We start from the raw sequence: 27,743 nt of genomic DNA, 5'->3' as shown, positions 1-27,743 counted from the left end.
TTTTTACGATTTTCTTTGTGCATCTTAAAGATGCACCTTTTCAGATACAGATAGTTTGCAATTTTAAAAAGTGAGTGTGATAGACTTGAACCTCTCTCCCTTATCTTTCCCACTTCGTGGCCAAATCAGCTTTATATTTGAAGAGCGTTCGCTAAGTAAGACCGAGTTGTTTGATAATCGAGACTGAACGGCTATCAGGTGAGTCTACAGAAGACCTGAAGGGATTGGTTTAAACAAAGTCTCCACTGTTTATTTCCATCTTCTTTCCAGCCCCATTATTCTCCATCTTAGATTCCCCTGTTGGCATTGTTATTACAGTCCCATGCCAGAAGCTACTCCCAAACACAGTATTGATTTATCACGACTAATTTTTTATCTTGTCTATATTCCTGGTCACCCAGAGAAGTGGGTGGTTTGTAGTTGGGTTCTGATCACACCTCTGTGCCATGTGTTATTTATCGTTATGTTTATCTCGGGATTTCATCTTAAAAAATTATGTAAAGTAAACTACCATGCATGAAGTATTTTTACAACCGTACATTTGAGAAAGGCCTATCAGTTTTCACATTTCAAGAGAAGTAGGTTCGAATGAAGAAGAGGCATGGTGATGTTTAACAATTTTTTAAAAAGAATTTAGATATCACAATATGATAGTGACAATTGAAGTTTTTATCACGTGTCAACTCCAATGTACAATTTAGGCCTACTCATTAAGTTAAGAATAAATTTAATGAAAAAGTAGAAATACTGAAAACCAATTTTAAAGAAATATTTTTAAGCTCTAAAAGCAGCTTACTCTACGGTTGGAAATATAGCTTATTTGTACATGATATTAATTAAGAATGGATTTTAAAGAACACGCAAGTGCTTTACACACTGATAATCATTCAACCACTAGGTTTTGGAATATTTGTTTAGTTTTTGTTAGTATGCAGTTTGTTAATATGCAGATGTACTCATTATGTTAATAAGGTGTATGAAATGAAAAAGAAGAATTTTATGAAAAGGAAAAAACACTGAAAACAATACAACACCAATTTTAAAGAAATATTTTTCAATTTCTAAAAGCAGCTTATTCTACTGTTGAAAATATGGCTTATTTGTACATGACATTTATTAAGAATGGATTTAAAAGAACACCCAAATGCTTTACATACTGTTAATCATTCAACCACTAGGTTTTGGAATATTTGTTTAGTTTGTTAATATGCAGATGATATATTTGACATTCCATCAGATGGTTTTCATGTGGAGTAATTTTGAGCAGATTGCACCTGCGTGTGATTAACGGGTATGTTTGTATCGTACGAAACATTGCACAATCATGCAATCGTTAAAATGATTTAGCTGCCGCCGATAATTATGATAGAGTGTGTGTTTAAATTGGCAAGAGACGAGTTGCGCAAACATGGTGTTTGATCATCGTTGCGAGGAACATCTGTCACCGTCGACCCTCGTCATGTGACCATTTTTTTGTTTATTTGTTGATTGCCCTGAAGCTGTGGCCAGAGTATGCAATTGTTATGGTCTTTGGTCTTGCTGGTTAATCATTATACAAACTTTAATATTATCTTAGTTGACATCTTGGTTGAACTTGATTATAATAATAATATGTCCATTTACATAGCGCTGTTACTATGTGCATATACACAACTGTGCATTGATAAGAATAATAATAATATAGGGTATTTATATTGTGCACATATCCACCTTGTTAGGTGCTCAAGGAGCTCCTATATTACCTGGCTAAGCTAGGCATTCAGAGCGCACACAGTTTCTTGAGGAATTACTTCCTACCGGTACCCATTTAACTCACCTGGGTTGAGTGCAGCACATTGTGGATCAGTTTTGATATGTGGTATCATTATCTTATTACCCCTGCCGTAGCTGAGCCACAATATCCGTGCTAAAGCATCAAGGAATGAACTCTAGTGGGTACCCATTCACCTCATCTGGGTCGAGTGCAGCACATTGTGGATAAATGTCTTGCTGAAAGAAAGAAAACTTCATGGCTAGGGTTCAAACCCACGACCCTTTGTGTGAAAGTCGAGAGTCAGAACCACTGGACTATGATGGCGCCCATTGATTGATGAAAATAAAATATGATTTTTTTTTTATCATATCTTTTAAAGTTAAGGTAAAAAATGTCCCAGTAAGAAAAAAAAGAAGAAAAAGGATGGTCAATTCAAGTGACGTAGAACCAAGTGGAAGCGCCGTGGTGTAGCGGTTCTGACTCTTGCCTTGTAATCAGAGGGTCGTGTTTTCGAATCCCACCATGGCCCAGCGTCCTTTGGCAAGGCATCAATCCACAATTTGCCACTCTCCACCCAGGTGTTAAATGGGTACTCGGTAGGATGCGAAAGCCTATGTAGTATGACTAGCAATTGAGTCTTGGAACTCTTGTTGGAATGCTCCCCAGGGAGTGGAGAAGGTGCATACATTGTATGCGGGCATGCAAGGATCTAATGACCGGGGTAATAATATATCTGTAATGCGCTTAGAGACGTTGTTTTGATGTGTTAAGCGCTATATAAATGGGGATTGTTATTATTATGATCATTTAAAAGATGGAAGATTTTTATACAGAAAGAATAGTACAAATTGTAGACATTTTTTCATTTTGACATTTTAAATAAAAGCTTATTTTGAGATGAATAGTACAAAGTTAAAAACATTTTAATATTTGATATTAAAGCTTGTATGTAATTTCAACTTTTCAGGAAAAAACTCAGCATTATGTTTATTAAACATTCATCATGCAATACATTGTTTGAAGAAGTGGCAAATAATGGCATGAATGTCAAAATTTGCAAAGTAAAAAAAGTTTCATTATTCAGAAAATGGTTTTATATTAGATGTACATGTCATGTAAGAGTCTACTTCACACATCTTATTTTTTCTAGTTTTACATGGGTTAAAGTTAATATTTCATATCGCTACAAGCCACGGTCACTCTGAAGAGAACTTAATAGGCAGTAAATGAAGCAGCAGAGTTTTAGAAAAGTGGGGAGAATAATCTTTGCATGTTGAAGCCTAAGGCAGATCAAGTACGGCAGTGGACCATTGGCGCCATGCCCTATACCTACCCGATCTATTGCCTCTACTCGAGATGTCAAAACCTCCCCGTTTTCATGAATAATGGAGATTATGTCGGGAGGACGAGGTGGCGGTGAGCAGGAGAATGACTAAATCAGGCCTGCAATCTGATGAATAACTTGAGATTTTTAACGTTATAGTCACTTCTAGATTTCAATTTCTTTTAGGAATGTTTGTGAAGTGCTTGGATGTAGCAGTCTACATTTGATGGAAGTAAGATCTATTAAAGAATGTCATTGATAGAGAGTGTGGTTTGATCTTTACCACATGATTCATATCTCAAAAGCTTCCAGGGCATTGACACATTGGAAGACTATATGGGTTAATGTCCTTCTAGTCATAGGGATAGAGTTTATTGTAGCCTCAGTCTTAGGTGTTCATTGAAGAGAGAGACTTTATAGGATTCTTCAGACTTTTCCATAGAAAACCTGCACATAAGCCAAAAATGAAATCGAAATCTTAACCTTAAACTTATATGATTCTTGTCTTAAGATAATTCTAACTCAAACAGACCAACCATGTCACAATTCAAACACCAACCCTATATTATTTAGAAAATTAAACAAGATAAATTGTTATAAGGAGGCGTGTTGACTTAGAGCTGAGGTTATGATACCGGTTGTCATACAGACTCAGTGGTAATAAGGCTCCATCGGTGGCAATTCCTGTTCAAAATAAGCCATGTTAGAGTGGAATTCTTTTTTATTATGATTTTCTCAAGAACTTAACTTAAGGGTAAATATTGATATCTTTTCATTTTCAGATTTATGTTGATACTTTTAAGATTAACGAATAGCTAAGCATGGTTAGAGGCTCTAATATTTATGTACCTGTGTACGGCGCAATGATATGGGGGAAAGGAACCACAGGGCACGCATTCTAAAGCCTTGGATTCAAGTTCAAGTACGCCATTCCCAGGCCAAAATTACCCCCTCAAGGGATCTCAACAGAAAGCATAGCTGTATGAGAAATGGAGCAATCTTCTACGAATAATGAGTGGAAAAAATTTACATAGATGGAGCCAAAGAGGGAGAAAGTGCTCTATGCGAAAACGAAACCAATTACATTTGCAATTTAGATTGATGTCATGTTCACACTCCCATGAAACATGCATTGTAATTTGAAATGAATGTATGTACTTTGCAATCTTTTGCAGCTATTCATTCTGTTCATTTCGAAAGCTGGTGTTGTGGGAAAGGTTCAGGGCAAACATTTGTGTATAGTCCCATTCATGCACTTCTGTGTGTAGTTCATACAACCCAAATCAAAATTAACTGAATTTCGATCATTTTGTTGATCCAAAATTCTTACAGCAGGCAATTGCCTAAATCATATTTCCCAATCATTTTGAGATATTTTGTTTTTCTCAACTTCAGTGTCGTGACCAGAACCTCTGATTAAGTTTAAATGAGTGACATGGTACTCTTTGAGTCTTTAATGTTTAGGTCTGTTCATTCCTGAGAAAGCGATCCACCCATTACTGTTTACCATTGTAAAGTAAAAATAAAGATTGAAGCATACATAAAGTATTTTTAGATTTAAATAGATCAAGGGATCTATACAATTTTCAGTAGATTAAGTTATTAATGATTTTGAGCAGTTTATAGTGCAGTTTCTTATGCCGTGATATAGCTTGGTTCTTCAATTATACTATAACAATATCACTCCAAACGCATTGCCACTCATTGCATGAATATATTTCCAGATCGACAGAAGCGTCAGAGAATTCCCCAACCCATCGATTCCGTTCCCCCACACTCTAATGTGTGAATACAGGTTTTTGAGATATGCTAAGTACATACTTCAGACGTAATTGCCAAGTGAAGATATGCACATGGCAAAGTGGAAGAGGTGTATTATGACTTTCATCCATATCCCATTTCAGTTATCCAAACAGCTCGCCCCAAAATGAGGGACTGCTTTTCTGTTTTCGCATCAACTATTCATGAAAATCTTGCTTGGTTATACACAGGAATATGATACCGGTAGAAGTTGATTAATGCACTGCACCCTGCTTCATCGATGATGAATTCTTCCACTCATGGTGGAGACATTCTCCTGATATGATTGAGCATCGATAGGGTTAAAATATCCCTGCACAGCCTGTTTTTCTTGAGGAGGAATTCTAAAGTAGCTTGAAAGAAGATATATTTTTTTTCATATCAGCCAGGCATTACTGATACAGGGATGACGCACATGCCAAAGATTATATGGATATGCCTATTTGGGGCAATTTTTTTCCCAAAAAACTGATAGATTTCAAAAGAGATTGAAAATTTTACAGCAGATCAACATTGAACTGTAAGATTTCTCCTTTCCTACATAATGTTAGCATTTGAAATGATGAAATTATACTACTGATTAGAGCTTCCTTATTTGTAATAAAAGCTTTTAAAATAAAGAACACTTTACTGGCCAGTGGGCCAGTGATGTTCTTCTAAGGCTTGCTCCAACCTATGAGATGTTTTAAGATAAGTTGGTATCAGTAGTATCATGGGTATTGTTTTGCATTGTATCTTGCTACTCTTCCAAGCCTGCATTTTATGCTGCCTTTATAAAAGACATTTGATATGATTTCTATTAAAATATTTTGAAGTTTCAATTAAATGTATTGCTTGCATTTTCTTTCCATTCTTTTTCTTTGAAAGAGGTTTTATTTGTGTCAGTTTATTTTGGTTGCTTGTCCATGTCTTTCATGCTAGCAGTCTAAAGCCCAAGCAGATATTTGTGAAAACCGTTAATTATAGTACTAGCCTTTGGGAGACCCTGTCTGAAGACGTTCTGGGTAATTGCCCATAAGAAACGTATTTGATTATTCAGTATCAGTTGCAAAGATATTGTATTTTTTATGTTTATTTTCTGTTTGTAATTGTATCATTATATAATCAAATAATAAGTTTGTTTCTGTAGTGCATGCTTTATACATATCCTATTTCTTGTTGGAATTTAAGTGTTATTTAGCTATGAAAATCTAATAATTTTTCACGAGATAAAAGAATTAACAGGTGTAAGATTATTGTTAAACCCATTCCAACCAGGGTGTCTTGACTATTACACATTTTCAGGTCATTTGTGTCTCAAAACTGAATGGCTTATTTATACACATTGCATTTTGTGATTTTGTGAAATGTTGTGGTTACTCTCATTCCTAAATGTACCATTCTGTGGTTATTAAATTAAGAGGATATGGTTATTATTTGGCTTCAAACCTGACTCAGGGATATACTCAAGTTAAAAGAGAAGTTGAAGTATGATAGTTAATGATGAGAAAGAAAAGGGGAGGGGACAGATGTAAATTAACTATTGTATGATCTCAAAATTAATGTTTTCTTACTTCTAAGTCTTTGAAACAGTTAGTCGTTGCTCGTTCTGGATTTGGTTGGTTGGTAATTTGTGTAAACTTTGGCCTGTTTCTTCCTTGTAAGAGTTTGAACTCAGTTGAGACTATCTGTGTAATAATAACCAAACACCAGAATCAGTTGAGAAGATTTGAGAAAAGGTCATTATGCTGCATCCAGATGTTGATTATTTTGTCAAAATTTGAGGAAAATTATTAGTCTGTACTTCCATTGAAAATGTAGCTATTTCACAGGACTTTGGATGTGAATGTAAATGATTTTTCTCCCCTTTCATCTCGGAAAATACAGGTAAAACAGCCACATCAGCTACCTTTGACGGGAACACCTACATCAGCCTTAGTCTTGACAAGAAGCAGATCTCCACCACTCGGGATGAACTCCTGTTTGAATTCCGGACCCAGTCTCCTGCAGGCCTCATCATCAGTGTTGGAGAGTATGACTATCTCTACGTTGCTATGAACGGAGGCAGGATCGAGATAGCTATCAATCTTGGATCAGGAGAGTATAGAGAGTTTATCTCTGCGAGGAGAGGGCCAGATGGATTTATTGATAATCAGTGGCATAAAGTCAGGATAACAAGGGAAAATACACAGGTAAAAATGTAAACTCGCTTTGTCAGTGTCAGTATGACCAAAAATACACTGGGTCAAAGAAATTTTGATAAAAAATTTCAATCTTTCATTTATTTATTTGAAGACTGATACTAGTGGAACACATGTCAATAACATGAAAAGTGAAACAAAAATTATAGAAAAATCACAATATTATTAATGAAAAAGATGTATGCTGAGAAGTGTCAAACCTGGAAAACATTTCAATGTTGAAAATTGCACCTTTCAAATATAGATCCTCTGTATTTGCAAAAGTACCTTTCTAAATTGCTATTTGGTTCAGTACAAAAATGGCTGTTTTTTATTTAAAAACTTAAGAAGGTGTCACTTATACACATGTATATTTTTACCATGATGGCCATTGTTTTGTTAATTTCTTAATTAGTACAACATTATACTATTGTTACTGCATATTGTAATTGAGGACAGCATTTTATTTCAAATAAAGATAATAATTACCAAACAGAAAATATTAAGTGGAAAGAAATGTGTTAAAATTGTATACGCTATGAGTAAGCATAGATTTAGACTCAGGATAAAACTTAAGGGATGATGATATTCAAATTAAAAAAGAGGAATTATTCATTTTTTTCCAAACTGCATCTAATATCAAAAGGTGATAGAAAGGAAAGAGAAAGATTAGATTTAGTTAGTCAAAGCTGGACGAGAATAATCTCCCCGATCAGTGTCTTGTCAGGGCTATCTATCTGTGGGAGTAATTGAATATTAGCCATGGCTCCCTGTGAGTGTGGGTGTGGGGGTACATCTGGACACACTTTAGAAGCAGGTGCAGGACGGGGAGGCGCCCATCGAGAGAAGACAACTAACGTTAAAGGTTCACTCATAGGCAGGGAAGTCCATTCAGATATTGCTTTCTTCAGAGAACGACTTAGAGATTGTAATTGATATTGTTGATATATTTTGCCTTGAAGTCATGTGTGAATTTTTGAGAAAAAGAGATGACTTACTGTAGCTTTATTTTGATGCCAGGTTTGACTTCAGATTCTTTGAATGTATAGGATGTATTTTTAATGTCTGTTACTGAAAAGGATTTCAATATAAACAGATATGTATGAATCAAACATGGATTTATTGTTTATTGACTCTAGATGCAAACAGGCAATAATTACATTTATAGTTATTTTTCTTTCCTCTGGAGAATACTTGTTTTGGTTTTTTAATGAAATTTATGGGGACCAAAAATGTTATTATAGATCATATCGCTAGAAATAATCATATCTTGTAGAAGTCAATAATCATCGTAAAGAAATTAATTCTATTAAGATTTAGATGGCGATAAAATTATACTTCCTTTATTCACTGTTATTATAATACCAGAGTCTTAATCCTTTTCACAAATTACACAATAAACCATCGTTAAATGTGTGTTAATCCTAGAGTGATTATTCTATTTTGGTCTTTATGTTACTGCGCTATGTCCAGTAAATCAGTATCTTGTATGCAATTGTATCCAGCTATTCCTGTACATTTGCCACTGACTAACTGGTAAATGGATTTAGTTTGCTGCTGCACTATGAAAGCTTCTATTTTTAGTCATATTATCATGCCATGTGTGAACCAGCCGATAGGATGTAGATGGTGTCTTAGACGTGGCGGCTGAAGTTGGACGTGGTTACATTGACACCATTCTAAGATCTAAATTAAAATTTATTTCAAGAACATTCTCTGGTACATCATTGTGACAGGAAACATCACACAAGTGTTTTAACATTTATAGAATTAATTTCCTATTTTTCTTTAAAAAATGTATTATATGGGATTATTTATGTGGTATTTGTTGTTCCTAATTCACCAACATCTTACTGCATTATTAGTATTTTTCTTGATTAAGTCAGAAAATTGTCAATAGTGTATATTTACTTGTATTGACATTATGGTATGAAAATGTAAAAAAATCTTGCTAAGATGATTTAAATTTGTTTTGAAGTTTTTATTGAATTTAGTGTTTTGGGGGATAGTTTTATACCTATGTCCAGAAAGGCATAAATCTTTACAAAATGAAATTTCCGCACAGTATACCTGTAATATGATGATATTCAGACCTTTCATTATTTCCCTCAATGTGTATAGTTGTTCTCCCCCCCCAAAAAAAAAAAAAACATTGATTGATTGAAACCATAAAAATATGAATGAATACAAATTAGAATAAAAATGAATAAATAAAAAATGAATAAATGTAAATAATAGTAATAAAACAATTTTGTAATGATATCTTGTATTGAATATTTTACATTTACAACATAATATTTAAGAGTAAAGAAATTTCTCTTTTTTGTAATTTATTTTATGTCTTGTAAAATATGGGTACAAAAGATGTAATAAAAGAAGAATGTAGACAGTAAATAAAGACATGAGATGAATATGAAAACATGATACAGTTAACTATTACATGTGTGTACCATATCTACAGGTAACAATACGAGTAGATGAGAGTATCATGGCAACGGGTAATACACAGGGGGACTTCATGCGTTTTACCAACAAGAGGGAGTTTCTAGTAGGGGGTGCAACTAATCCAGAACAGGTTCCAGGATACACAGAGGTCTCACAGAACTTCAGAGGAAATCTCAGAGATGTAAGTGCCATTTTCAGAGTTTTTATTGACTGAGATATTAGTGCTTGTATTGTTCCATTTGAAGACAAAGATGAGAGAGAGAAAGACACACTCATACACAGAGAAAAATTGAGATAAATAGATAAATAAATAAATAAATAGATAGATAGATAGATAGATAAATAGATAGATAGATAGATAGTAGATAGATAGATATATAGTAGATAGATATATAGATAGATAGATATGGAAGGGGAGGGGTAAGAGAAGGTATGGAGAGACAGGCAGAGATAAAAAGGTGGATATATGTAATGTTTTATGAGAGCAGAAGGGGAGAGAGAGAGAGGAAGGGGCATGAAAATGACTATAAGGATGAAATTGTAGTTAGGAGATGGAATATAAATCATAAATCAAAGAGTGCGAAAGATAATGAGTGATACCAACAAAATTATACAAACATCTAGACAGTATGACAAACAAACTGATTTACTGAGGAGTGGGCAGAAAATTAACTTTCAAATTTTAGAAAGAAATAAAAACCAGGAGGAATAATGACTAAAGACTTGAAGAATAGTGATCAGTTTTTGAGTCATTATAGTTAAAAAATAGTGTTCATTATTATAAAATACATTTGTTACTATGTTGGAAAAAAGGCAGTACTGGTCAGTAAAGCAAAGCTATTTCCCCCCTCACTGCACCTCATTGCCGCTCACAACCCCCTCATTGCCCCACATTTTCCACCTGATCTAGTTGGACAATCTGGAGGCAGATTTTTTTTTTCTGTCTGCTTCAATTGAAAACTGACCTCAATTACTCCTTCATTTTAGCGTAAAGGATGGTTGGTGACTTTTTTTTATCATACATGAACTAGTGATTCAATTTTATTGCCCTATTTCTATCACACAATTGCAATTTTTGTAATTTTCTCAAGCTGAGCTGAGATCCATGTGATGACAGTTGGTTAACTCACCACAGCCCTCAACCCTTCTTATTTTTTTCTTCACATTCTTCTCATCTGAAGTGCTTCAGAGATTGTCTGAATAAAGACTTCATCCCTTGAAAGAATAACCGTAAAATATAATGGTTTCTGTGCTTTCTTTTACTTGCTTGGAACATTACATTATAAAAGTATCTCAAATATGTAGTGATAAACATGCTCTTTAAGACTTTTGTTTTAAACACTCCTCAATGATTATTAAGAAAATTTGATAATAAACATCAAAGTGATAAAACGACATAGAAGGGCTTCTAAAGATGCATAATTTATGTAAGATTGTTAATTCCAGTAAAATAACAACATGGTTAACACTCTCAAGCATAAAAATTATCCAAGCTGCAAGGATTTTCATCAAAGTCCAATTACCATCAAAGTGTATAGCTCATGAGCTACCTTTTCCTAGTACAATACAAAGACAGTCCCCTTAGCTAGTGTTATCAGGAGTTTTATGAGTCATTGAACTTTAATGTTATTGGGTAAATAATCATTCCATGTTTTAAGACATTACACATTGATCAACGCATACAATCTTTAAAGAGACATAGAGCGAAGTTCAATAAGGTCACACTGGAGTGAGCATTTTAATTTTGTATAAATTCTGTATGGAAAATGAGTTATAGTAGAAATAATCATGCAGGTATATTTGTTGATATGATAAGAGCTATTGATAATGATATTTGCTACTGAGTAGGATTTCATATTTTTACCACAAAAGATTAGTCAATAAGACTTGGAACACCTACCATATTATTCATTACACAATTTTGTCATTAAAAGTTATGCAATCTAGGGAGAACTCACAGAGTATATTTTGTTTATTTTTATTTCCCGATGGTTATCAAAATAAATAAAAAGTTCCAAAATATGTCACTAAAATTTCAAATTACCATGAGAAAGGCTTGGTTTGTTTGATAGACCCTTCCACTGTCAAATGAATAACACGCCACTAACATGAATATAAAGAAAACAAATAAGACATAACCTTTTGGCAAATAGGACATATTTGCAGTCTCCAGACTTCATAATCGGAACAAAATTTTATGATCAGATCCAGGGAATTATTTACAGTTGTATATTATGGTGGGTAGGTAGTGTTGGGCATATTTCTGTTAAGTATAAATCCTGTATGAGAGTAAATGTATTCATCCACACCAAAAATGATCATTTTGTTAACTTTGCTGTGTGAAATATTATCAGTCGCATCCAGGGTCCAATCTTACAAACAGTTATGATTGATCCAATCAATCTCAACTCTGGAAATCCATCAGTGTCATGATTTTTTTCTACATAAAATTTTCAAAATGCCCTTTGTAAACAAAGGTGAACACAACAAATTGTCAAGAATTCAATGAATTTATGTAATTTACGTCATATCTAGAAAGCATTTTGAACAAACATGCATTTTAGATGTTGACATTGCTGGCCATTCATAGTTGTGATTGATTGGATCAATCGCAACTCCTTGTAAGACGGGCCTGATCAACCCCAACTATGGAAAGCCAGCAATGCCCACATCTAAAATGTATGTTTCTTCAAAATGTTTTCTAAATAATGGTGTATATTCATGAATTCATTGTTTTCTTGACGATTTGGTGTGTTCGCCTTTGTTTACAAGGGACATTTTGCAAATTTCCTATTGAAAAAATAGAGTTATGATTGATTGGATCGATTGTAACTCTTTGTAAGACAGGACCCAGATGTGATAGTTACCTTCTCAAGAAAGAAAATCAATTATTTATAATACAGAAAATAAAGATCCCCTTAGTTTACAACCTTGAAAGATATATGTTTTCATATCTAATGAAGATGATGATGTAAGAATACTTTCCCCCATTATCCTTAAGACAAAGGCAAAGCATGTTTATTTTCTTGACTTGTTTTACTTTTCCATATAGATGATTATACTTTTTCAACCTTTTGACAGCTGGTACATGTTTGAAGCCTTCAGACTTGATAATTAGACTAGGATCATGATTGGATGTAGTGGTTTGAATTATTTTTAATTTTGTTGCGCATCTTCCCTTTGAACCATCTACTCACCTTCAACAAATGTGTTTAGCCATCTGCTTAGAGGTTAAAGGGGCATCAATCCATAAATCCATAACTTTACATATAGAGGTTAGCACTATTTGGGCTTTAAGTTTGTAAAATTAATCATCCTGAAAAATTGTGTTGTCTGTACCAGGGTTATGTTTGAATAATAGAAACTAATGAGTATGAAATAGATCAATATGTCACATCAAATAGTGAGATATGTTTCTAGCTATGTCTGGGTAGAGTACTGTTGCACAGGTAATAATTTTTCCTGTAATGCTTAGACACATAAATTTGAATATTAAAATACTTTTAAAAATGCATTAATTAAACCTTGGTAGTGATGACATAAGCAAAGATAGATCAAAACAATTTTGATTGGATCTTCTGCTTTTTTTCAGTTCACTGTCAGTAAAATATATTTGCATAGAAATAGGTATGTTTGTCCAATGTATTTCATTACGAGGAAGGGAATTTTGGAATACCTTTTATTATTGATTAAATCATGTTCATTCATTTCAAACTCAGATGTTTTTAATATGTATGATTATTTCAGAGTTGATTAATTTACTCAAGAGACATTTGGATAGTATTTATCATGAGATATTCTTTTTTTATCTACTATTTCATAAAGAGGAAATTGTTATAATCCCATCGTTCCCTCACCTTTGCTTTACTGAGATTCCCTTCGCGATCTCTCATAAATACATCAAGCTCGACCATCAGGGATACTGCAATTAAGATAAAGCGGCCTTAATGCAACAAACAAAAGATCAAAATTGAATTGGTTCCAGCACGGCTGGATTGTGACAATAGACTCTCAAATGCTGAACATTCTGTTACACCGTAGCATATCACTGCAGTATCACAAACTGCGAGGCAATTATGCTAATGCCAACAAACAATCAGATAAATCTTTAAACTGGAATCACAATGTATCCTCTATTCCTATTGGGACCCCCTCCATGCCTCACTTTAGCTAATCAATGATAATTAACGACTGAAATCAATATTAGTTTTTTCTGAATAGCGATATCTATCCTGTGAGTGTACATGATTAGTCAGTTGTTCAGGTATCCAAGTTTTTCACAATTTTTTTTCATTATGTGCTTTACAGGAAATATGAAGGTCGCCTCGTGATATCCGTTCATTACATTCAACGGCAATCATTGTTATATTTTTTGCACATTGTAATTTTATTTTCTCAAACACAAAATATGTACAGGGTGTATCAGAAACACAAAAAATATCTTTCATGTCCTTTTTTGAAGATGAATATAAAATAAAATCTAATTTAAAATCACATTGCTTAAAAATTAATCTTATCAGTATTCAAATGAAATCGTATTGATTATGTATGTAGGACCATGCATCGGTGGACACCATTATTTTGCATTAAGTTGCATAATGGTTCATGTATGGGTTTAACACAATGAACAATGAAAAATGAATATTAAAACTTAAAATTCATCATACATCTTCCAGTCTAATAATTTGTTGATTTTTTTCCAAGAACCTCCTGCTTCAAAAAGTAAAATTGGATTCAAACAACAATACAGTAGCCTGTTTTTAAAACAACTTTGATGTGGCTATAAAAGTGAATGCATAGTTGCACTGTTCATTGGCAAGAATTCACATTTATTTGCTTTTTCATTGTGCTTTTAAATCACCAGCTGGTGTTCAGTGATGCATGGTCCAAGAAACATAATTCAAGTGTCTTTGGAATTCTGATAATTGATACTTTCAAATTTCATAATGGATTTGATTATTCTACCGCAAACAATTATATTATTTTGCTTTGCTTTATATTGATACACCCAATATAACAGATGAAGTTATCTCCCAGCGGGTTAACGCGAGATGAAAAAGTCCCTATTAAAGTTTAATGAAAAGCACGGATATATTCTCATGAGTTCTTGTTTTGGGAATAATTTTCGTGCCATTCATTCAGGCAGATAAGATCCATTCATCAATAAAACATTATTGTGTCAGGTTTGTGATATTTTTAGTTAATCCTGAAATTAAGAAAAAAGAAAGGGCTCTCTATAAGTTAGGAAGTGTTGCAGTTCTTAATATAATGGATGGAAGGTTCTAAAAAAGGTTGCTTTTGGTCAAATATTAAAAAAAAGAAATATTACAATTTGTTTTTACTGCTTGAGAGAAGTAGGGGCTTGTATAACAGGTTAACATGTTATATTGCAACAAATTTAGAGCGATAATATGAATTTTGGTTACGGTAAATTACTGGAAAGGAGTATTATAAGCTGATCAAAATAGCGGCAAGTTGTCAATATACTTTCGGTTATTCAGCATACTCATCCAAATGCAGATTAACTATTAGTACGATACAGTAGGATGTTTATTCTAAAGTTATGGCTTTTTCTGTCTCTCTTGGGACAGGTCTTTATCAATATTTCACCCCTCAAATGGGCAACTTCCTTAATTGAATCTGTCCTGTGTAAATCAAAAGGCTTAATCCTATCACATTAAACATTGCAAACCTTACTCTCAATTCATGGCAAGCGTCACTGAAAAGGCAGGATATTAAACGAAACAGAATTAGTCATGTAGCCAATTAAAATAACTACACATTGCTATTGACTGTTTATTGGTTAACTCTAATGAGTTTTGGGAGAGATAATGTTGAAAGGAGAGAGACAATCAGTGTGATTGAGTAATTGGTTTACACAAGTATCATCACATATTATGAAAGACCTAGAGAGACATGTACAATAAATGTCTGTACATTATCTTGAACAATATTCATACATGAGACCAATTATATATTTTTATGTTTTATATATTCATTTATTTTTTTAATTCTTTATTTATTTATTAGTTTATTAATCAATTAATTATTTCATTTATTAATCTATTTATTTATTGATTTATTTCATGTTAAATTTCATTTAATTTATTTCTATTTTTGTTAGGGGAAGCTAACAACCATTAGTACTTCTATTCATATTGACAATCATTCATAATAACCACTATCCATATATACATGTGACTTCAGAATTGAACACGGGCATGTTTAAAATCTCCATACTTACACTTAGAAAGCAGACGGTGCAACTGGGGGCTTCATATCTCCTGAAAAAAACAAATTCCATGCACAGATAAAACAGTGATTGTACAATCAAATGACAAATTTCTCTCTATATCTTATGAAAAAGTTGTTCTCATTTAATAAAATCATTGAATATCTGTGCTGATTCAACAAGATATTTTAATGCTGGTCTATGTCTGTACAATACAAAAAACCCCTGTTTTTGAAACCCATGAAAGATTAATTCATTTCCGTACGATACAATTTGTTGCATGATATTCTTCAGCATAGCGCTTAATAAGTTAATTGTAGTGAAATGGTCGATATACCAAACAGATTAAATTGCATTCAGATCCAACTTCCTTCCAATTTTCTCTCATGTGATTCTATTCTTATACTATAAAAAAAGGTGAATGAGTAGTTTACTTTGAACCATACAGATACAGGGGCAGTCATTAGTGAATTACTGTTTCTTTTTCGAGACTATAACATCCCGTTAATGACGCTATAGCACAGTGTGTCATGGGCATTGCGGTCTTCCACTTCATGTACATTTAAAATGTTCTATTTTAAGATACCTTTATCCTGTTGAAGCATAGTAAGCTAGCATCATAGAGGAAATTTTGAAGACCCATTATTACATTCTTACTTGCCTGAATGGTGTAAGGCATTAAATGGAATAGATATTGGTGTTTCATTGGGACTATGCACAGCAAGTGTGTTATACAAGAAACGCTGTTATGAATGCACCGGTAAGTTAGTTGAAAAAACAAGCATGACACATTTAAACAAATATTTGAATCCTGTGCTTTCACAAAGTGATGACTGTGTTTAAAGCTCATTTATCCCCCAAATATTCACAATCATTGAATAAAAAAAAAAGATTATTGATCCAAGTTAAGATGTAAAATTATTTCTCTTTTCTTGCAGTATTGCAATTGATAGTATTTGTTATATTTTTGTTGGCAAATAAAACTGACTCTCTGTGACTTTCAAAAAATGGTGATGATACAGTGAGTTTAGTAGTAATAGTACTTGTTTCTTTCTCTTTACTAAACAAAGAGAGAATAAGTACTATCATTAAGCAGATGCCACTGTGATAATAAAGCAACAACAAAAAAAGATGTAACAGAAAAGTGTGTACTATAAAACCTGCATAATACATGTAATGCAACTACTTCAAATCAATTAAATTAGTTGGATCATTTTACAGAATTACTGAATCATATCTGTCTAATGGGTCAAAGAGTTAAGGGAAATATTAGAAGTAATTGTGAAGTGCCTTCATCAGAGAGAAGGTAAAAAGAAGGAAGCAGTTTGTGTCATCAAAATTCCTGATAAACAAAACATCTGATTGGTCTGGAAAGTGTCATTGGTTGGGGTCATATGGGTTTGGACGAGGTTCAACTTTTAAACAAATCGTATTTTGGGAATGTTTATGTTGAAATGCCCCATTAAATTGACTGCCCAATTATCTTCTTTCATCTTCCTTGACAATCTCATGCAATTCATCTCTCACCAACCAACAAGTCAATTCTCTAACTCCAACCTCCCTTCTCCCTTCACCCATCTCCACCTCCCTCTCTACTCCCTCTTTCTGTCTGTCCTTCCTGTTCTCTCTCCCTCACTCTGACTTGGCCATCTCATTATTTCACTTCAGATCTCTTTCTCTCTCTCCTTATCTCTATTTTTCTCTCCCTTTCTCTCTGTCAATTTTCCCTCTTTTACTTTCTCTCTCTTCACCCGTGTTTGTTTTAACTCTTCTCTCCCTCTCTCTATCTTGGTCATCTCTCTCCCTTTCCCTACTTCCTTTCTCTGTACTTCTTTCTCTTTTTCTATCTTATTTTCCCTTTATCCTCTTTTACACTCTTTCTCTCTTCTTATTTCTTCCCCTCTTTGTTTCAACTCTTCATATGTGTTACTGAATGGAATTCTGATGACTACCTCTGTCTCTATGTCATCTCTGATATCTCCTGAAGTGCTCAAAAGCTTTCTGATGTTTATCGCTCCAAGTGGCATCAAAAATAGATTGAGCTATTTGCTATTCTACCTTACTGAGCAAAGATAGACTTAAACACAGATTCAGGTTATAGGTTCAAGTGCATTCCATCTGAAGTTCATGATTTCTGAACTGCATGTGCTAAGTGGAAATATTGTTTATATGTATGTGGGTTTAATATTCTTTATTATGCTTAGATATTCTTTTATTATTCTTGAAGAATATGACATACTTATTTCTAAGCCTGAGTCGAATCGATTTTAAAATCGGTGTTCGATCGATGTCATCGAACACCGGTGCAGATTTTGCAAAATCGGTGCATCGAAAAAAAAAAAAAAAATACGTCGGCCGGCCGATTCGTTTGGTTTACACAATCAATCATCAAAATATCAGTAATGTCCAACTTTACTACTACTTACTTGATTTCTATTGCCCCCAAAATGAAACCGAATGAGTAATTATGATGCTATTCACCATTAATTTGAAGTTTATTTCGATCATAGTTCGAGTCCTCGTCTGCTCGTGCCGAGATAATTTATGCACGATGAATTCATGAATATATGGAAGTCATGGCCATCGATCGTGCATGCGCAGTACTGTTCTTTAATCAAACCAGAAAATGGCCGGAAATTGACGCGATCAACGTAAAATAAATCTTGCTTTCATGAACAATATTAAAATCATGACCATAGAACATTATTTAATCGTAATATTTAACAATAATTTGCATATGATAATCATTAATATGAATTTAGAGCTTGATGTGAAACGTTTGTATTTCGTTTCAATTTTCAATGGCGGACATCTCATGACGATCGACTTGACTTCTTGAGTCGAGCTAGTGCACTTGTCTAAAAAAAATAATCATCACGTCAGGATTGATTCTCGAACATTGTCTACATGCAAAAATTCTGTTCAAGTTCGTAATATCACCATATAATAACATTTTACATGACAAAACAGAGAAAATTGCGTTTGATATTTTTTCCCATCAATTTGAAGCTAGTTTGTGCCCAACTTTGGGCTCTGATTTCATGAATGGGAAAATATGTCATACGTCATCAAACACGCATGCGCATTGTGCTTATTTTCTCGGAGCTTGGAGGAGACGTCCAGAGATGGAATAACAATAGAAATAATCCCAGTATTATTTCTTCCATATGAACATAACATACTTTGCTGACATCGTCAATATTCTTAGTATGACCATAAAATCTTGTTAAATCGTAATAATTTAGATGAATTTAGGGCTCGATTCGAAACATTCGTACCCGGGGGGCCACTTACATTGACGAGTGGATACCATGCGCGACCAAAAAAACACGTAAAAAGGATGTCCTTTTCACGATAGGGCACGTTACGTACGTAACGTGATAAGGGTGTCAAAAACACAAAAATAATGAAAAAAGGGTATCTATTTCGCTAGGAAAATTACGTGTTTAGGGTCGAATTTGCGGGGATGATAAAACAAAATTAAACTGTTTTATAAAGGATGTCCTTTTTGCCCCAACACTACGTGTTTAGAGTCCTATTTGCGCGAGGTGTAGAAGGTGGGGTCGCACTAAACCAAAGTACCGGTAAGGTAAAGCCGATCGACGACCGAAGGACCCGTAATAATAAAACATTCCTGTACTTGTTTAGGGGTTCATTTCAGGGAATATTTGCCAAGAGTATCGTTTTGTTTCCAATACTTGTTAAGGGTAGGGTTTCACACGCCAATACTTGTTAAGGGGTGCATTTTCAGAATATGGAAATTACGTGTTTAGGGTCCTTTTCGAGACCCCATGGTCGCGCATGGTATCCACTCGTGAATGGAAGTGGCCCCCCCGGGCATTCGTATTTATTTTGATCGCATGCTCAATTGCGTCTAAAAAACTGGATTGTCATTATCAGGATTAATTCTCGAACATCGTCATAACTCATATTCCACAATCTTTCCTCACAATCGTTATATCAGCATTGAATAGCAATTCAATGACCATCCAGAGAAAATTACGTATTTATTCCCATAAATTTATTTGGAGCTCATTTTGGATCCAACTACACAATCTCAGGCAAGTTACAGCGCTCTCCGTTGATTGCACTTGTTTGCTGGCGCTGACGTCAAGCACGCCTGTCGTTTCGGGAGAGTGAGTGTACGGAGCTGCGGACGGGGCTGGTGAATGGACTGCGAATGCTAGTCGACCGAAAATCATTCGGATCGACTCTGCGTGATTCATGTCTTTATTATTGTTTCATTTTAAACTTATATGTTGTCATCTGCAAATATCATTGTTGAAGATATTTTGGGAAGAATTCTGCTTTGGTCCCCGGCCTTTTTTGTGTGTTTTGTGATCATGGAAAATACAAACGAACTTTGCTCTGTCATCTGCTTGTGCAACGCTCACCCGGCAAACGCCAGCGCATACATACCGTCAGTGCGTAGTGCATATATGCAAAGCGCATCGCATCGACGCAAAAACAAGACTAAATTTTCCCCGCCTTCAATATTCGATGCATCGATGTTCGATCGAATTAGAGCTGTCGAACACCGGTTTTCAAAATAATCGATATGACTCAGGCTTACTTATTTCATATCTTCACTGAATACACCTCGGTAATGATGTATACAACATTAAAAACAGCACATCAGACTCTCTGTACTTTCATCAAACATTTCCAAGTTGAAATCAATCTAGTGATATTGCAAAACAAGGTCTGTTTTTCTTGTGACACCTGGATACCTTCATAACACATTGAATTCCATACCCCTGACCAGTATTTACTTTTCCTTGATGCTTTGGTCTGTCCAGGATATTGGGAGAAAACGAAGAAAAGATCTCGAGACGTGATATGAATGGCACGTCACGGAGGAGCATTTTCAAACAAGTCGGGCGTTTAAACACAGGTGCTGAAATTCTAGGCCGTAGACTCTCCCATTCCATGAGATTCATAGCCCAAAAAGTCAATATGGCATTTGCATTTTTTGTCTCCGATGCCAAAACTGATCTGAGTTCTCCAGAGCTATGTTGCAATTGGGTCCAGCCGTGCTTCTTTTATCCACACGTGCCTTGGGGCAACGGTAAATAGAGAGAGAAAGCGAGATAACCAGGAATGGATTGTCCAGAGGAGGATGCGAGATGAAGAAGTTATATTTTGTTTATTTTCCAAATATTTAAAGTATGGGAATTCAAGTGCTTCCCTTCAAGGCACTTTCACTGCATGCTCATACTTTTAACCTGTAGGTCGATTGGAGTAAATTCATGCTCATCCATTTAGGATTTAAAAAAAAACTTTATGTACAGTGTCTATAGAGTTTTTTAATTTCTTGAAGTGTTGAATGCTAGATGATTGTTAACCGGACTTTGTAAATTGCTTTGTTATTTGAAGACACAACTGGCTTTATTCGACTAAATTACCTGCAAGCATTACCTTTAAATCCAATTTCATTTTGCCATGGAAAATATTGTTAGAAGGAATACTACTGATAGTATCCAACATTTGATTGCAAAGTAAATCAAAATTGATATTACAATAATGATTGATAAGAAATAAATCCTTTTTCTTGACCTCTGTAATTTTCTAAAGGATCCCAAAAGATGTCCTTAATGATAATACTTCCTATTTTACAGTTATTTGACAGTTCCTTTGAAACATTTTTGAAACTTACCCAATTTATTTACTCAATAGAAGGACAAACATAAAGCATCTTAATCCTTTAGTGGTTTGTTGTTGTTGTTTTTCCAAGTGGTGCACACTTAGATTTAGGTTTCTTTTGCTGAAACGACATTGCGACTTTTATCTCACAGATCTTCCTCACTTGGTCAAAATAGAGACTGTATTTGATAGTGTGCTTTTATAGTTGTTAAACATGATCAGGTGGTAAATAGCATCTATAGCTTCAGGATATATGCATGTTTTCTTCCTTTCATAGTCTCCGGATGCATTTCAAGCTCTGTTCCCACTGCCAGGTTTATGGGTTTCCCAGATTGCTTATACCCTTTTTATTGATTTTGAAGATTGTAATGCTACCGATAGCTGGCCAATGCTGTGCTGTGCAAAAAATTGTAAGACGTGGGACTAGTAAATTGAGAAGGGTGAATAGAATGCACATGAACAAGGTGTAATATTGACAACAGTCATGTTTAATCTCATATTAGCTTTATACCAGATTTATTATCATATTTATAATCTATTAAATTTAAAATAGAACATGAATACATCTCTAAAAAGCATATCAGACCGGAATTACTAATTCATGTTACTTTGTTTTGTAGTACCTTCACAATTTTAGCACAAAAATGGTTCTTTGTAAAACTAGAGATCTAATCGCAATGCGTTCAGCTGAGATATACTGTAAGTTCTCACTAGTGTCCATCCTCATTCCTTTCATCATTATGTTAGAGTTTGTGTGTTTGATGATTTTAGAGGTTCAGTCGCGGTGAATAGTATTACTGGTGAATGTGGCCTTTAATATGGATGTGGATTTCTAATGAAGAAGAAATCTGACCTCCACTATCTTTAGTAGATATCAAACTAGTTTCAAAATTGGCTCTGATAGAATAAGATACATGCTATTGAATTCTTGTTTAGTTAATAAGTTTTATATAAATCAGAGTCATGGGCATGTTCACACCATTCACCGGCAGTATCGTGTGTCGCCAAGTTGTCTGTAGGAGACTCGACGACACTTCTTGCCTGTAAAAACATTGTAGATAGTCTGGTGTCCCAAGCTCAGCCAGTAAGAAGCCAAAACGGTTTATGCATAGCCGCAGCTATCACCAGAGGCATTCACCACGGAAATAATATTCACTCTCAAAGAAGAAAAGCAATTGAGCATTCGTAATCAATACTGCCACCTTTATTTTTCAGGGCGTATTTTAGGGAATGTGGGTGCACCTCGATGTCCAACTGTGGTTGGGGTACGTGTTTTCATTAGAAATGGAATACGGGAGATCAATAAAAGCGCGTTTCAGGGGGTTTTGAGACATGGGACGTGGGATGGATTACGTGTGCAATATTAGCTTGTTCTAGGTACTAAGCTTCTGCCATAGGCCCCCCTAGCTGGAGTAACGCTGTACTTATGCTGACGACGCTAGAAGAGGATTTAGGCTTTAGACTTCATTGATGATGGTTGGCTTGGTGATTGGGTCATGTGATATGATCTCGGGATTGAAGAGTCATGTGACTGAGTGACAGAAGATTGAGTGCATGTTGCCACTTTCTCTCTATTTCTTTGGTTTCTGAGGTGTAGGGGTCTGTATCCAGGTATGGCACCCCTGAGGTCATGAAATAAAGTAATAGAAGAAGTGCTGACAAAGTGATTCAGTGTAACAAATAGCTCTAGTATTTCTAGCCCAGATGACTCTATTTGATATGGTAGTTGAAATCTCAGAGATAAATTTAGTTATCAGAAAAACCTTTAATACATTTTAGACAGACTACTATCATAGAGTTGTGAAAATAAAAAAAAGATGTTTTACAATCAATTGTTTTATATACCCCTATGTTTAAAATGGAACCATACTTTTTTTTCTTAGGGATCCAAATGTTGTCCGTCACAAACCTAATGACACATAACTCCACAACCGTTAGTCGTTTTTCAACCAAACTTGGATGGTAGATGGACTTGGGGGACCTGCATGTTACGCTAAAGTCAGAGGTCACATGGTAAGGTCAAAGGTCATTTTCAGGTCAACGTTAAATTTTACATGCAAGACTCTCCTATGACACCTCACCCTGCAACCGTAATTCACTTTTCAACAAAACTTGGATGGTAGATGTACTTACGTGACCTGCATGTTATGCTGCAGTCGGAGGTCACAGGGTAAGGTCAAAGGTCATTTTCAGGTCAACACTAAAGTTTACGTGCAAGGCTCTTATGACGAGTGTTATTTCACATTGAAGTTTCAATACAATTCTGTTGCGTGCCCTCGCAAATCACAATATTTCTGGTTATATTCATCAGTGGGCGAGACACAAAGTCGCTTTTGCCTTGTTTTACCTTGAAAATTATGGACATGGAGTTTTACATCATGACCAAAAAACTTTTGTGCAATTCTTTTCTATTAATATTAGAATTAAATTGTGCTTTAGATAGAAGGTAAAGTGATAAATTGTTAAAGATAATAAATACAATTGTTTTTTCTTGGGTTTGGAATTATGACTTATTATTTCAAGGGAATGTTTTGTTGTTATTCTTAGCTAGTTCTGCTTGCTGTAAAGTTTTTTTTAGAAATAGTGATGCATTCTCATCCCATTAATAAAGAGATCAATCATAACTCCATTATGATAAGTCACCTGTTCAGGTAATTTATTATGAAAAGCCACCCCTGCCAAAGTAATATACATATAAATTGGTCTTTACTGATGGGGAATGATCTCTCTATTATTAGGAGTTGGCCCAATTATCAGTTGTTAGACCTCTTCTATGCAAATGATCAAATCCATAATTTCAAAGTTGAATTGTCAATTACAGTAGTGATGTAAATCATTGTTACATTTGAATTGTCTTTTAACATTCTAAAGATTGGGATCAAATATGGATAGATCGAAATGTTAAGAGATGAAAAAATTGTTAAAAATGTCTCTGATGTTCCATCAAGCCTAACTGAAGTTACATTCAGGGCTCTGTAACACAAAGGTTAGCGATTGATCATATGTTCGATTCTCACGATTGATTGTACATTGTAGTCAATGGAATCAATTGTAGAAAAATGTTATACAATCATTGCTAAGCTTTGTGGTACGAAGCCCTGATCTTAATATCTCCTCAGAATGGGGAATGCATTTGTATTGTATGCATTATGGATACATTATGGATTATAGCTAGAATTAAAATTCATATTCTCTCATATTCCTGCATGTACTTGGTTACCTTAGGAGAAGTTCTTATCTCTATCTAATGATGTCCCTTGTAGAGTGGCTGGTGGCTGTGCACCTCCAGCGCCTGTCACAAGCTCTTGCTTTAATCTCTTCAGTATAATATAATAATTGATAACCAAATTTTATTTTGAAAGGGACACTCCCCAAGTCATGGAATGCTGAAATGGTGTTAATGCGCTCCAGATCTCTGGGAATGTAGACAGGTCTTTGTTGTGCAAGCCCCCCCCCCCCCTTTCACCCATTGTGTATTTCATTTGCATTTTGGGGGTAAAGTATTATTCTTCCAAGGTGTATCATGGAGAACATTACCTGCTGTGTATGAGCAATAGTTTTTTTTTCTTTCTTAAGAAACTTAACTATTGAATGAATAAACAGATATCTTGAGCTTTTGGTTGACCCTTCTGACTAAACTACATGCTTTACTGAAATATTCAGTAAATCTTGTAACATACATTGCCTCTATGAAAAGTGTATAAAAATGCCTCCTTTTTAGAGTTAAGGCACCCAGTTAACACCTCATGTACCTCAGAAGATTGGTGTGTTTGAATATCCTGGCCAGTATTCTCACCATTCATCATAGTAGAAAACAAACAGTATCGCAGCCATTGACTGGAGGCAGTATTCAGAGCATTTGTTTACATAGAGCATGCAGGAAGGAGATGAAATATGCAATGAATATTTGATGCATGGGTTTAAGGCAAGATAGCTCTCTAATGACCCAGATTTATTTCAAGTGCTACATGCACATTTATTTTCAGAACCTCAATGAAAATACCTCTTTAATTTTTTTGAGGAGGTTGGAAATTTTGGTTAAACCTGAGGCAATTCATCAGATTTATTGATAAATGATGACAATGAGATTACAATATTGAATAAAGTAGTGATGATACACGTTAGATTGTTTCATCGTATGAAATACATGTAAAACATAAATGATCATCCTCATGGTAAAATGACACTATGAATTAACTCAGAAAATCGATATACATTTCAGTTTCAGATTATAAACTTCTGAAACTTATCATATAATATTTTGTGAAGTTATGTCAAAATATCTGATACAAGTAAAGTTTTGAAAATAACTTCATTATATTTATAAAGCCCATTTTGAACTCTATGTATTACTGTATAAAGGCATATTCAGAGGTTATTTACTGATATTTTTATTATGTCTAGAATATTCTCTTCTAATTGAAATCATTGATTGTATTTTTGCTTTTATTAACTCACCTTTCCCAAATGAGCAGATGAGCATATGGCATTGCCCCTACTTCATTATTTTTTTCCCCAATTAAATTCTGTTTGTAGTATATTGCATGAGGTGAGGGATTTTAAATACTTGCATAGAATTTCGAAAACTCATTAAATATGCTAATTTGTGCACACTTTTTGAAAAACAATTAAACTGATTTTTATTTTATTTAATTATATTTTTGTTCAATATTTTCCAGGTGGTTTACAACTGTGATGACTTTATGTTGGAGCTTCTTGACATGGCTTTCAATGGTAATGACTTCATTCAGATTTTTGGTGATATCACCTTCACAACAGAAGATGTTGATGCCATTGACCCTATCACCTTCCTCACCGAAGAATCCTTCCTTCTTCTTCCAAAGTGGATGGCAAAGGTAAGGCATAGTGAATGCTTTTATTCTGAGATATTTCTTATATCTGACCATGCTCCTTGTCTCAACAATGCATGCATGTGACACAGCTTTGAATAATGAGCAAGAGTACACCAGCATGTGTTTGGCACGTCAGTGACAGAAAGTCAGTATGGAATATAGTAACATTATGCCCTTATCACTTTCAAATCTTATTTGTAGCTGAGGTTTATCTTCAAAAGTAAATGAAGGTGTGTGTGTGTGTGGGTGTGTGTGACTCAATGTGCTTTTTTCATTATTTCCTGTCAATCTAAGAAAAAGCTTATTTGAATGTAAATAATATTTTTTTTTTTTTTATATCATTAATATTAATTGAAATTGAGAAGTCATAAATACTTTCCTTATCATTTTAGAGGTCTGTGTGGTAACAGATAGAGCTATAAGAAAAACAATAAAATTTAGCTTTATATTTTTGCACATCAAGGTAATTTTAAATTTCTTAGGTTTGCTTCCTCTTCATTTTTATCATATAGGGGGGAAATATATTATGAAATTTAAGTAAAACTTGTGATTACTTAGTGAAACTATAAGGAAACAGGGTGTAAAATGTTTTTTTTCTAAATAAAGGAAACAAACAAACAGGCATATTGTTTAATTTATCAGTTTTCTCTTCAATCTTGTTAGAGTAGAGAGAAATCTACTTGTTCCTCTTTTGGGTGAATTTTTATCCCTGTTTCTCGCCTCCAGATTCATGCCATTGAACTTTAAACATGTAACTCCTATGTTAGTATTGGCAGGATTTTCTTGCATGTAATTTGGTTAACGCGATCCGGCTGTCTGTTATTGTTGCATCAAACAGTGTGCCAGCTTGTAGATGAAGGATTGTTAAACAGCCATCTGAAATTACTTGCTCAGTCATAGAGATAAACACACACAGTCAGTCTGTAGGACATTGATTGTGTTTTAATTTTCAGATTATTATGGAATATAAAAAATGGGTTACATTTGGGGTGGAGTTGTGAGTTTAATTTGAATTTATTGAATGGGATTCAATCTTAATTCTTTATTTTTCTCAATCTTTGATGTTATGCAAAGAGCATACTTTCATGGTAATTGTACTTGTTTAGTTGCCTCTTTCTGAAAAGGTATCTGTATTGGGGCTGAATTATTTTATTATTATGTGTAGTAACCATTTGACACCAATGAGGGTAAATTTGGTTTGTCTTGATTTGATGCTCTCATTCTCCTCCAATGTTTAAATCAAACATGCGTTGTTCAAAATTTTATTTTCATTGATTACATTAAGATTTTGTGGTTGTCACCTAATTTTTATTTGTACAAGACCATATCCAACACAGAATAAATAAATGGAAAGATTTATGAAAATTATCAAATTAAAAAGCTTATTTTCAAACTCACAAACCTGGATGTTTATTTGTGGGACTGAATGAAGCCAGCTAGGATGAGATGAGTTATGCCTAGCATTCGGACTCTGGATGAAAGGACTATCTTGTTACCCAGTGTTTATGTGTGACAAGGACCGATCTATTACAAT

The 27,743-nt window shown here is 34.3% G+C and overlaps 1 protein-coding gene across 9 annotated transcripts in view; it reads left to right on the top strand.

The window, feature by feature from the left end:
• Nucleotides 1-27,743, top strand: part of LOC121418785 (neurexin-3a-like) — a 136,949-nt gene that overhangs the window by 61,611 nt on the left and 47,595 nt on the right. For all 9 annotated transcript variants that reach the window (XM_041612899.1, XM_041612898.1, XM_041612897.1 and 6 more), the window contains 3 exons: nucleotides 6,744-7,048; nucleotides 9,498-9,662; nucleotides 26,036-26,212. In XM_041612899.1, the coding sequence (XP_041468833.1) occupies nucleotides 6,744-7,048; nucleotides 9,498-9,662; nucleotides 26,036-26,212 (647 nt within the window). The remainder of the gene's footprint in view (nucleotides 1-6,743; nucleotides 7,049-9,497; nucleotides 9,663-26,035; nucleotides 26,213-27,743) is intronic.

The sequence above is a fragment of the Lytechinus variegatus genome, chromosome 7 (assembly GCF_018143015.1).
Source record: "Lytechinus variegatus isolate NC3 chromosome 7, Lvar_3.0, whole genome shotgun sequence".
Classification (NCBI taxonomy): Eukaryota; Metazoa; Echinodermata; class Echinoidea; order Temnopleuroida; family Toxopneustidae; genus Lytechinus; species Lytechinus variegatus.
The sequence above is the reverse complement of the archived record's forward strand: the minus strand, read 5'-3'. Positions and strand labels throughout refer to the sequence as shown.